The sequence below is a fragment of the Eurytemora carolleeae genome, unplaced genomic scaffold (assembly GCF_000591075.1).
Source record: "Eurytemora carolleeae unplaced genomic scaffold, Eaff_2.0 scaffold768, whole genome shotgun sequence".
NCBI classification, from domain to species: Eukaryota; Metazoa; Arthropoda; class Copepoda; order Calanoida; family Temoridae; genus Eurytemora; species Eurytemora carolleeae.
The window spans coordinates 1-13,076 of NW_019396673.1; the positions used below are offsets into that span (position 1 = coordinate 1).

Below are 13,076 nucleotides of genomic sequence, written 5' to 3' on the forward strand. Positions count from 1 at the left end.
AGAGTCGGGCCGGCGCCCGTTTTTGGGGTCGTGCGGGTCGTTTTCAGACTCTAAAACAGCGTCGCTTGTTCTATGCGGGCTATGGCAAATAACGCCCTATCCCTGATCAAGAATGATATCATATCATTTCAATCCTACCCTTTCCAGGAGAAGCAATGTATCTGATCAGTTTGATTTAAAGCAACTTCTTGTATCCAACCCTGAGTTAGGATATTATCATATTATTTTAATCCTACTCTTTGCTTATCCAGGAGGAGCAATGTATCTGATCAGTTTGATTTAAAGCAACTTTTTGTATCCAACCCTGTTACAGGATATTATCATACCATTTTAATCCTACTCTCTGCTTATCCAGGAGAAGCAATGTATCNACCAAAATCCCTGTCTATAAGTTTCAAACCAAGGTGGGTTCTTTTAACAGGTTTTATAAGTTTCAATAATGAATAATGTTGCCAAAAATCATAATAGAAAATACCCTTCTAATGTTATCTTAAGTTAAAAACGTGATCAGAACTTAACAATTTAAAATGGCTAATCAGTTGAAATCATTTGCAATTTTAGTAATCTTGTATATTATTACTCCATTCAGATATTAAAGGGATTGAGCCGTTGCCACAAACTTTGTTTTTTTCAATCCCTATATCTTTTCAACCCAAGGTCGTTGACTTTAGATATTTTAAAATATGAATTTTGTTAGAATAAATAATCTAAAGGTTGCACAGATATAACTTGACTTTGTGGTAAGTACTCAATTTCAATTTCCGATTTAAATCTCTTTATTCAGGGATATTCTTCTGATAAATCCTACGCAAGGTTTAATGGAACTATTCCTGAACCCTTGTATTCATTCACGGTCTGCCATAGAATACAGGTAGAGTAATAATTTAGTTTTGTCCTATTATGTATTCCTTGTATTTATTTAATGTTTCCCATAGAATACAGGTAGATTAATAATTTAGTTTTGTCCTATTATGTATTCCTTGTATTCATTTAATGTTTTCCATAGAATACAGGTAGAGTAATAATTTAGTTTTGTCCTATTATGTATTCCTTGTATTTATTCAATGTTTCCCATAGAATACAGGTAGAGTAATAATTTAGTTTTGTCCTATTATGTATTCCTCGTATTCATTTATTGTTTCCCATAGAATACAGGTAAATACTAATTTAGTTTTGTTCTATTATGTTTTACTTGTATGCTGTATTCCTTTTATATTTGTTGTATTCCATTAATGTGTGTTTCATGTATTTATGATTCTTGTTTTTTGTATTTCTGTTTTCTGTTTGTATTTCTTCATGATCAATTATTTGATGAATTTTTGTAAACTCACATACTTAGATCCACTATGACTAGCCTCAAATACTTACATCTATTACGGACCTCGAATATTAAAATCAATTATGAGCGGCCTCGAATATTAAAATTTATTATGAGATACCTCAAATATATAGATCTGTTACAACGACCTCTAATAATTAGTTCCATTAAGGAAGACCTCTAATATTTAGATCCACTATGAGCGGCCTCGAATGTATGTATTTACTTATGCGTCCTCGGATGAGAACTCCAATGACCTCTATTCTGAATATCACCTAGGGAGAAGAGGGTTCAGGTCGAATAGTTTTAATTCTGACGCAAGAAACTGACTCAGTTTAACGCTTTAATGTAAAGAAATCTTACAATATTATCGAACCCCCTTGATGAGTTAGTCAGAAGACTATATTTTATCTAAAACTCACATTTTACAGTAGTCGGAGTTGATATTAATACGTTCGCAGACGACTTTCTATTTTTTTTTCACCAGTTTACAAGTAAGAAAAGTGAAGCTGCATTAATTGGCATTTTCTCTTTATTTTAATATTTATCTGTATCATTGTATGTTTATGTGTTTAAAAGCTTGGTAGAAATCAAAGTTGAAATTAAATGTCGTCTTCATTGTCTTAAGATATTCGACGACGTCAGAACTATTCATATCATTTCACTAGAAAAAAATTTTACGGAATCTTGAAAATTTAATCTCAGACTCAATTTTCATTAGCTTTCAGAAAAATCTTAACTTTATTTGTTATCCTTTATTTAACCAAAAATTTTGAAAAAAAAAACATTGTAACAGAAACAAATAATAATAAAAAACATAAAACACTTTTTAACCTTTCCTAGAGCTTGTAAGAAAGGGACTGTTTACTGTGGATGGGATAGATTCATGCCTCCTTTCTACACCTGGAGACATTTATGTAAACAGATAACAGAATCTTTTATGCAAAAATTCCAAATACACCTTGATAATATAATCATTTCATTTCTATATAAATTGTAAGATGTTGCAATTAGAAGATTTTAAAACAAAAATTTCAACCAATCAGTTAAAGATAAAAGGTTAAGAATCATGATCATTGATCACAAGGAAAATTAATTGTGGATTTGGCATTTAATATTTAAAACTAGTCTGCAGAAGGATTTGAAATTGCCTAAACGCTATGCAACCCAAATGAATTCTGCTTTCTCTAAAGTTAGTTTTTAAAGTGACTGAAAAGGTAAGTTGAAGTGACTTTTATGACACACTGACATAAAAGAAAGACTCAAACTCAAGTTTTCTAAATCCTATATCTTTGCAATCTGGTTCTGTAAATTTTTATATTCAAAATTTTAGTTCCAATTGTCTAGGTTTAGTGTATTACCTGCCTATAAATAAGTTTAAGAAACTAAGTTCTAATTGTCTAGGTTTAGTGAATGACCTGCCTAAGGTTAAGTTTATGAAACTTGTCTAGGTTTAGTTTATGACCTGCCTAAGAATAAGTTTATGAAACTAAGTTCCAATTGTCTAGGTTTAGTGTATGACCTGCCTAAGGTTAAGTTTATGAAACTTGTCTAGGTTTAGTGTATGACCTGCCTAAGAATAAGTTTATGAAACTAAGTTCCAATTGTCTAGGTTTAGTGTATTACCTGCCTATAAATAAGTTTAAGAAACTAAGTTCTAACTGTCTAGGTTTAATGTATGATCTGTCTAAGAATAAGTTTACAAAACTAAGTTCCAATTATCTAGGTTTAGTGTATGACCTGCCTAAGGATAAGTTTACGAAACTAAGTTCCAATGGTCTAAGTTTAGTGTATGACCTGCCTAAGAATAAGTTCATGAAACTAAGTTCCAACTGTCTAGGTTTAGTGTATATATCATACCTAAGGTTAAGTTTATGAAACTATAGTTCCAATTGTCTAGGTTTAGTGTATGACCTGCCTAAGGATAAGTTTACGAAACTAAGTTCCAATTGCCTAGGTTTAGTGCATGACCTGCCTGAGAATAAGTTTATGAAACTTGGTTCCAATTGTCTAGGTTTAGTGTATGACCTGCCTAATGATAAGTTCATGAAACTAAGTTCCAATTGTCTAGGTTTAGTGTATATCCTACCTAAGAATAAGTTTATGAAACTAAGTTCCAATTGTCTAGGTTTAGTGTATGACCTGCCTAAGAATAAGTTCATGAAACTAAGTTCCAATTGTCTAGGTTTAGTGTATGACCTGCCTAAGGATCAGTTTAAGGTATTTGCAGATGGGGAGAAGGTCAACTCAGGCTCCTGGTCAGAGAACCCTAATGTAAGAATTTATGTAAACATGGATGTAGATACCAATTTTAAGATTATTGTAATCTCAAAATCAAACAAAACAAAGTTAGTACAGTACAACTTTCAACTTTCCCAAATGTGGTCTGTTATCGTAAAAGAAGCAAGAATATATATATGTGTAAAACTCTTCGCTCCTATATTTATATAGCTTGCAAAAGAACTGAGTCTTTGTCACAAACTATGATTTTTAAACCTCTATTTCTGTGCAACCCATATGTCGCAGATCTTTGATATTACAACCTATTAATTCTGTTAAATTTAACATTCTAATTTTGAAGAAATATCAAAGGTTCACGCCATCAGATTGCGCGGATATAGGGATTAGAAAATTTGAGTTTGTTGCAAAAACTTAATTCTTTTAGGCAACATGGCTGGACCAAAAGGCTGATATTTTTTGACGGGACACGGATAAAATGTGGTGATTTTAACACACATTTGAAACGGCGAGAGTAATTATGAATAAAAACATAAACCCGGGCAACACCGGACACTCCAGCTAGTTAATTATATTTTAAAAGTCTTATTATATCCACAAATCATTTTTAGAAATATGAATTACAGATTGTATTTTGAACATATCTTCCTGAAGTTTAGATTGTGTAATTACTTTAGTTAGTTCTGTGAATCCAAATAAAGGAATTGAGTCTTTGCCACAAACTCTGATTTTCTAATCGCTATATCTCAGCAACCCAAAATCGTAGGCCTTAGATATTTCAAACTATTGATTTGGTTAAATCAAATGATCTAAGTTTGAAATATCAAAGGTTTACATTTTCAGGTTTCAAAGATTTGATTTTGTGGCAAAGACTCAATTCCGTTCCAGATCTATTAGTTTCTAATTTGCTCCAACTTGTAATATTTCAGGCCGTAAATCCTGATGGTGTGCTAATACTTGGTCAGGACCAGGACAACATGGGAGGAGGATTTGAGAGGTCATATAATTCTTTTTTTTAAATAATCAGACTTAAATATTATTAAGATATTGTCGTTTTTCAAAAATGTTTTTTTTATAATATTTTTTGATATTAAGGGTTGGTCAAATTAATCCAAAAATATTTCTTTTCCAAGCAAAATTTCCAAAATTGATTCACATTCTGAGAATCTTTTATCTTAGTTTTTAAATTTTAAAATTGTTTTTGACAATTGTTGAAATATTTCTGTATGCTTGACAATTTAAAATTTCGACAATATTTGTTTTCAGTTTAAAACTTAAAAAATTTATTTCAATTGACACTTTTAAAATTTAAATCTTCAGTCGACAAAATAAATAAATTTTTAAATTTTAGTTTATTCTCAGTTGTCAATTTAAAATTTTTAGTCTGTAGTCGAGTTTTTATTTTATCTAAGCACTAAAAAAGTATTCAAAAATAATTATTTATAAACTATTTGTTTTTTTTTAAAAACAATAATTTAATTTACTTTTTTATGCCGATAATGTCAAAATTAAGATTTTTTGTTGAAAAATATTTTCTTATATTTAGTCGACAATCTTTTTCTTGTATTTAGTCGACAATCTTTTTCTTATATTTAGTCGACATTCTTTTTCTTATATTTAGTCGACAATCTTTTCTTATATTTAGTCGACATTCTTTTTCTTATATTTAGTCGACAATCTTTTTCTTATATTTAGTCGACAATCTTTTCTTATATTTTGTCGACAATCTTTTCTTATATTTAGTCGACAATCTTTTCTTATATTTAGTCGACAATCTTTTTTTAGTCGACAATCTTTTTCTTATATTTAATCGACAATCTTTTTCTTATATTTAGTCGACAATCTTTTCTTATATTTAGTCGACAATCTTTTTCTGGTTTAATATCTCAGTTTAACATCTGGAACTATGCTCTTCAAGATTATGAAATAGAAACACTGGCAGGTAAGGATTCAGAATTTTAAAAAAATTTAATTTTAATTTTTCCGTTTTTATTTTAGAATGTCGCTCTGATGCTTGGGGTAATGTAGTGGCATCAAAAACAAATAGTTTTATCATCTCTAATGAACATGCCTCGGTAGGTCTATACACAATCACAACAATGATTCATAAGTTATAGGCTTAAGGGATAGGCGTCGTCTTAAGGTCTGTTTTAAAACATTCAAGATAAATTAACTTTAAAAGCGGCAGCGCTCCCTGTTTATCCTGTTTTAGACTTTTATACTTGATAAGTTTGCTTTTATCAGTTTATACAAAAGATATTAATCAAACGATTGAACAAAATGATTTTTCAAAACGACTATTCAAAACGATTGAACAAAACGATTGAACAAAACGGCTTTGTTGTTCGTTTTAAAAAATCTCTTTGGTTATTGTCTTCATAGTCGGAGTAAAAATGTAGCATAATGTAAAAAACAAACTTATCATTTATTAAGCATAATTTTGAAACAGGGACACCTAGCGGCCATATTTTATAACTTTTCTGGGTCATGTGAGGTCCCCCAAAAAATGTTGGCCTGATAGGTTCAGACAATACATTTTTAATAATTATAATAAATGAATTTATCTGTTTAGGTTGAGACGGTTCCACTGTTTGAATTGTGCGGGGATCAGAATTCAGCGCGTTCAAAATATTTTCTATTTAATGATGCTTGGTCTTATCCATTCTATAAGGAAACAACAGTATACATTATACATCTTAATATATAAAGTAGTAATCTCAGTTTGTTTTGTTTGGATGTCCGATTGGGGAACTCGGGAGAACCACGGGAATTTTATACTCTAAGTTGAGTGGGACCATAATTTTAGGAAACAATAGCTAAAGTCGTAATTTACTACCAAGCGCGGGTAAACGGTGGGGCAACGCCGGGTTCTCAAGCTACATAGTTACAAAATATAACAAAACAAATTAATAGGATCTCGTTTGTTTCAAAATAATTTTTAGTCTGTGGAACTTATTTAAAATAGATACAAATTAGCTAAAGTAATTCTTTTACAAGAAGAGCTGACTCATCATCACATGAACGATTAGACGACCTAATATCAAGGATTTGGGAGGTTTTTTGTAATCTTTTCAGTCCTACATCATTATCTTGTTATACTGCTGTACTTGAGATGCCTGGTGTTATACTATATTGTTATCCTGTTATGTTTATATCTATGCCTGGTGTTATAATATATTGTTATCCTGTTATGTTTATATCTAGGCCTGGTATTATAATATATTGTTATCCTGTTATGTTTATATCTAGGCCTGGTGTTATAATATATTGCTATACTGTTGTTAATATATAGGCCTGGTGTTATAATATATTTTTATCCTGTTATGTTTATATCTAGGCCTGGTGTTATAATATTTTGTTATACTGTTATGTCTATATCTGGCCTGGTGTTACAATATATTGCTATACTGTTGTTTATATCTAGGCCAGGTGTTATAATATATTGTTATACTGTTATGTGTATGTAGGCCTGGTGTTATAATATATTGTTTATACTGTTATGTTTATATCTAGGCCTGGTGTTATAATATATTGTTTTACTGTTATGTTAATGCAGGCCTGGTGTTATAATATATTGTTATACTGTTATGTTTATATAGGCCTGGTGTTATAATATATTGTTTTACTGTTATGTTTATGTAGGCCTGGTGTTATAATATATTGTTACACTGTTATGTTTATATTGGCCTGGTGTTATAATATATTGTTGTACTGTTATGTTTATATAGGCCTGGTGTTATAATATATTGTTATCCTGTTATGTTTGTATAGGCCTGGTGTTATAATATTTTGTTATCCTGTAATGTTTATGTAGGCCTGGTTATAATATATAGTTACACTGTTATGTTTATATAGGCCTGGTGTTATAATATATTGTTATCCTGTTATGTTTATATCTATGCCTGGTGTTATAATATATTGTTATCCTGTTATGTTGAAATAGGCCTGGTGTTATAATATATTGTTATCCTGTTATGTTTATATAGGCCTGGTGTTATAATATATTGTTATCCTGTTATGTTTATATAGGCCTGGTGTTACAATATATTGTTATCCTGTTATGTTTATATAGGCCTGGTGTTATAATATATTGTTATCCTTTTATGTTTATATAGGCCTGATGTTATAATATATTGTTATCCTGTTATGTTTATATAGGCCTGGTGTTATAATATATTGTTATACTGTTATGTTTATATAGGCCTGGTGTTTTAATATATTGTTACATTTTTATGTTTATAGGCCTGGTGTTATAATATATTGTTACATTTTTATGTTTATAGGCCTGGTGTTATAATATGGGGGGTGGCTTATCTGTGCCTGAATCTGAAGATGAATACAATAATCAGGAAACAAGACTTTTTATTAAATTAAGTATTTGCAAATACTTTTTAATCCTAGCTGGCCTTTATGATTTGATTTCTGACTGCAAGTAGGTTTGTTAATCGTTTTTTAAAAACGAAAGATCACAATGAACGAACAACTCGTTTTGAACTTTTAAAAAAAGAAAAACAAAAAACGGTACGGTTTCCCGTTGACCTTTATGACAATTAAATGCAATATTTTTTAGGAAGATATGTTTTTGCGTGTTGAGAAAAATTACCTGAATGTTTTCTAAGGTTTTTCTGATCTAAGGGTTTTCCGACCTAAAAATGTATTTTGTCTAAAAAAGGTCGCTAACAATCGTCAAAAATTAGGAACGACCTACTCTTCTTCAACAAAACGACGAAGTAAAACTAAAAAAAAAATTCGTTTATAAAACAAAACGATAGTTTTTCAAAAAGTGAGAACAATCAATCCCTAACTGCAGGGGGAAAAGTTCGAAACCATGATTTTGACGAGATCTGACAACCAGTGTTAGGTCTGGATGATAAACACAGTTTCGCATTTTCCTCTCCTGAACTTGCATAAAATAAAAAACAAAACAAAAATGTTTGGTAAATTATAAAGCCTTCATATGTTTTTAAATCGCAAAAAAATATACACTATTTGAATATCATTATGTATGCGCACAATATATTATTTTTATATCCGCACATACACATCGATCTTCATATTTCATTACTTCATTGGGTTTTCCTATTTAGAAGTACGAATATACATGTTTTAACACAAATTATTTTTTGCTAGTTTAGATTATCTAAATGTGAATTTTGGTTTTCTAGAGACAATAGGATCTTTATTTGTTTTGCTAAGTCTTGAGATCTTACAGATTTTAGTCTTCAAATAAATATCCACCGAAACCAGAGTTTGTATCGAAGAAAAATGCCAAAAAATTCTTATTTTTTATATCATTTCAAACTATTGTGTCCCAGGCCCAAAAGATTTGGCTTCCCGAATTTGAACCCATTCCATGGAGTATTTCAAAAAAAATTGAGCCCAAAACCAATTAAAAACTTAAGATTTAAAATTTTTAAAGAGTATTATTAAATGAGTTTGAAATTTTTAATTGCACTTATCAGTCATAAGAAGACAAAATTTAAAGAAACTTAGCCTTTCAACATTTAGGAAATATTCACTTTGCTACTATACGTATGCAATTTGAAATGTACACTTTGTTACTATACGTATGCAATTTGAAATGTACACTTTGCTACTATACGTATGCAATTTGAAATGTACACTTTGCTACTATACATATGCAATTTGAAATGTACACTTTGCTACTATACGTATGCAATTTGAAATGTACACTTTGCTAATATACGTATGCAATTTGAAATGTACACTTTGCTAATATACGTATGCATTTTGAAATGTACACTTTGCTACTATACGTATGCAATTTGAAATGTACACTTTGCTACTATACGTATGCAATTTGAAATGTACACTTTGCTAATATACGTATGCAATTTGAAATGTACACTTTGCTACTATACGTATGCAATTTGAAATGTACACTTTGCTACTATACGTATGCAATTTGAAATGTACACTTTGATAATATACGTATGCAATTTGAAATGTACACTTTGATAATATACGTATGCAATTTGAAATATACACTTTGCTACTATACGTATGCAATTTGAAATGTACACTTTGCTACTATACGTATGCAATTTGAAATGTACACTTTGCTACTATACATATGCAATTTGAAATGTACACTTTGCTACTATACGTATGCAATTTGAAATGTACACTTTGCTACTATACATATGCAATTTGAAATGTACACTTTGCTACAATACGTATGCAATTTGAAATGTACACTTTGCTACTATACGTATGCAATTTGAAATGTACACTTTGCTACTATACTTATGCAATTTGAAATGTACACTTTGCTACTATACGTATGCAATTTGAAATGTACACTTTGCTACTATACGTATGCAATTTGAAATGTACACTTTGCTAATATACGTATGCAATTTGAAATGTACACTTTGCTAATATACGTATGCAATTTGTTTGCTGTTGAATTGTGATCTGTAGGTTGTTGAATGAAGTAAACCTTAGTTTTATAATGATTACGCACATCAAATGTATTATTATGGAAATAAACAAAATAATGAAATTGAAACTTTTTTAGAAAAAAAGAAAATTCAATTTATAACGATAAGTTTTGATTGTTAGATGGATATAGCTGAAGGCCTGGTTCAGGACATTCATGAGAAATGTGTTCATTCTTCAGGTACAGATTTAAGATTACTTATAGCTTTTAAGGGACCGTAACCATACTTGTAAGTGACCCTCCATGCAAAGATGGCAACCTCTGATTCCCAGCATATGCATGTTTTTGTTTCTTCAAACTTTTTATTTTCCTTTGTGGTTTCACTATGAAAGTGACTTGCGCATTTATTGCGTGTAAAAAGCAGAATTAAACCCTTTTTGAGTTAGAAAAACGACAATATCTTTCAATATATTGATCAGATCAAGGTTTCAAGGGTTCTGTTATAAATCAGGCTTTGTTGTCTTTGCATTGATGGTCACTTGAAGTTACGCTTAAAGTCCTTTTAACGCTAAAATACGTGCACATAAAACTGCATAGATCCCAAATAGATTATCAAGTACAATAGGAGGAAACAGAGAAATGGACCAATTATAAACCACGTCACAATTGTCAATATATAAGAAGGAAAACGAAATTGTCTCACATTAGTTGACATGTTTTCCAAGATTAAATAAAAACAGATACTAAAAGTATGGGATATAACTGGCAAGATTTTGGTAGCCGGACGTTTCACCTTCTTGTCTTGGCGGCAAATTACTGAAACTGCAGTCAGGGCTGCTTTTTTAATACAACATAATTTCTTCAATATTAGTGTTGATACGAAATGAACTTAAAATTACAGTAATGAAGAACACTAATAATTTGACAAAAAAATTAATTATTTATTATTTCCATAAGATAATTTGTATTGGATACATCAAAAGAATTTACAATTTGTTTAAATCGTTTATTTCTTTCGAGAATTCTTGCCGATTGAGCTGCCTTCGGATCAATGTAGGTCTTGTCTTTGAGCTCTTTGAAAAGTAGTTTAGCCAATGTGTCTTCTCTTCTAAGACCTAAAAAGGACTTCCCAGCAGTCTGTATTCCAGGATGGTCAGCTGTGAAACTTCTAAACCATCGTTCAGTTTGGTTGTTTGTGGTTGGTTCATTATTCAAAATTTCATCACAGACATTCCAAATTTCTAAAGGAAACATCGGGGGTTTTCTGAAGCTTTTGGTTTCCTTTCCAATGTAAGTGTTCTCAAAATACTCGAGCAGTTTTCCTGATTTTCCTTGATGAAACTTGTGTTTTTTCCAGAAGGGAACAACAACGGATTCATGAACTTGTATTACATGAAGAACTTGAAAAAGTCTCCATCCTGGAGAATATTTTTTCCGCGTTTCCCAAAAACAAAACAGCAAGGTTCCTCCATGACAATTATTGAAAAACTGGACATGTGTGTTTGTTTACATCAACCACTGTACACTGTACATGTGTATGATGTATACAGTACATATCAAATTTTTAACATTATTTGACATAGGGTCGGATGTTTAAATTGATTTTTTTTTTTTTTTTTAATATGCAAGTTTCGTCAAACCCTACTCCAACATAAAATACGTTAGTTTCAGCCAGTTACCAGAACTGTAAAATCAAGAATTTGCCGCCAAGAGAAGAAGGTGAAACGTCTGGCTATCAAGATTTTGTGACCTCCTTGCTCATCTATTTTTTCATATTATGTATAAGTGTAAGAAAAGCAAAGGAAATGAGTTTTTGTCACAAACTCAAATTGTCTAATCCCTATATCTTTACAATCTGATGATGTAAAACTTTGATATTTCAAACTTAGATTATTTGGTCTAACAGAATTCATATTTTGAAATATCAGAAGTCTACGACATTGTGTAGCAAAGATATAAAGATTGGAAAAGTAGAGTTTGTGACAAAAACTCAGTTCCTTTAACCGGTTACAGACTCGGCATTTAAAACATTTCTATTCTTCCCAATATCTCTTCAATAAGAGGATTTATGATTAAAAAATCTTACGTAAATTTTTCAATTACGACCAACTAAATATAAATTAAATATAAGCTCCAGTTTTATTATTATCTACTAATGCAGGGACACCTAAAATTTAAAGATATATTAATTGTCTTAATTTCCTATTTTTATCTCTAGAAACATGTTTCCAGGTAGTCTGCTGTACTGGATCGGGTATACAGATAGCTATGGAGATGGAACCTGGATAAATCCGTATACAAAGGGTATAATCTTAAATTCAGTTTACAAATCATGTAAAACATGGGGTTACCCAAAAAGAATGAGACCTGAAATATGACAATTCTGAAGATTGAACTAGGTGGTTTTGCCCTCAAAATGGTCTTCCAATAAAATTTTAATTATTTTCAAAGAAAAACTAATTTACAGCTGCTGGGGATCTTTAAGTATGATATAAAGAATACAAAAATTCAGTGCAGTTGTCTCTGAAGTCTTTTCCATTGTGGGTAATTGTTATTTATTTATTTAATAACTCTCTATATATTCCATTCGATCGATGATGATAGGGGGGTACACGTCACACCGGACTAACCAGAGTGAGCAGCATTCGGTTTCTTCAATTTGAAATCAAACGTGTTTTGGTTTTTAATTCAATAATCATTTACTATACGGATTTGTTTATTTTATACTTTTTCATTCAAAATGTATATGCCGACAAAAAGTATTTAAGAAAAAAGACTAAAAAGTTGTGTGTAATGGGTCAAATTGTGATCGAAAGCCACACCTTTCTGGAATATTGACAGAACCGTTAAATCTGCACGTGACGTGGTGAACAAATTAATTATTAATTTATTTATGGTTTAGACGCTCTGCCATTCGGTGGATTATGTGGGGGGGGGGAGGTGATGAACATATTTATGTATTAATTTATTTATGATTTAGACACTCTTCCATTCGCTGGATTATGATAGGGGGTGATGAACATATTTAATCATTAATTTATTTATGGTTTAGACACTCTTCCATTCCATGGATTATGGGGGGGGGAGGTGATGAACTAATTAATTATTAATTTATTT

The 13,076-nt window shown here is 30.6% G+C and overlaps 1 protein-coding gene across 1 annotated transcript in view; it reads left to right on the forward strand.

Moving 5' to 3' along the window:
• Positions 1–377: 377 nt before the first annotated feature.
• LOC111707216 (uncharacterized) overlaps positions 378–13,076 on the forward strand; it is a gene marked incomplete at its 5' end in the record, with an annotated part of 33,384 nt that continues 20,685 nt past the window's right edge. Inside the window, 12 exon segments of the mRNA XM_023480272.1 lie at positions 378–404; positions 785–871; positions 1,510–1,613; positions 2,162–2,235; positions 3,504–3,592; positions 4,486–4,553; positions 5,416–5,498; positions 5,555–5,631; positions 6,129–6,227; positions 7,840–7,905; positions 10,142–10,199; positions 12,192–12,263. Of these exon segments, the coding sequence (XP_023336040.1) occupies positions 378–404; positions 785–871; positions 1,510–1,613; positions 2,162–2,235; positions 3,504–3,592; positions 4,486–4,553; positions 5,416–5,498; positions 5,555–5,631; positions 6,129–6,227; positions 7,840–7,905; positions 10,142–10,199; positions 12,192–12,263 (904 nt within the window).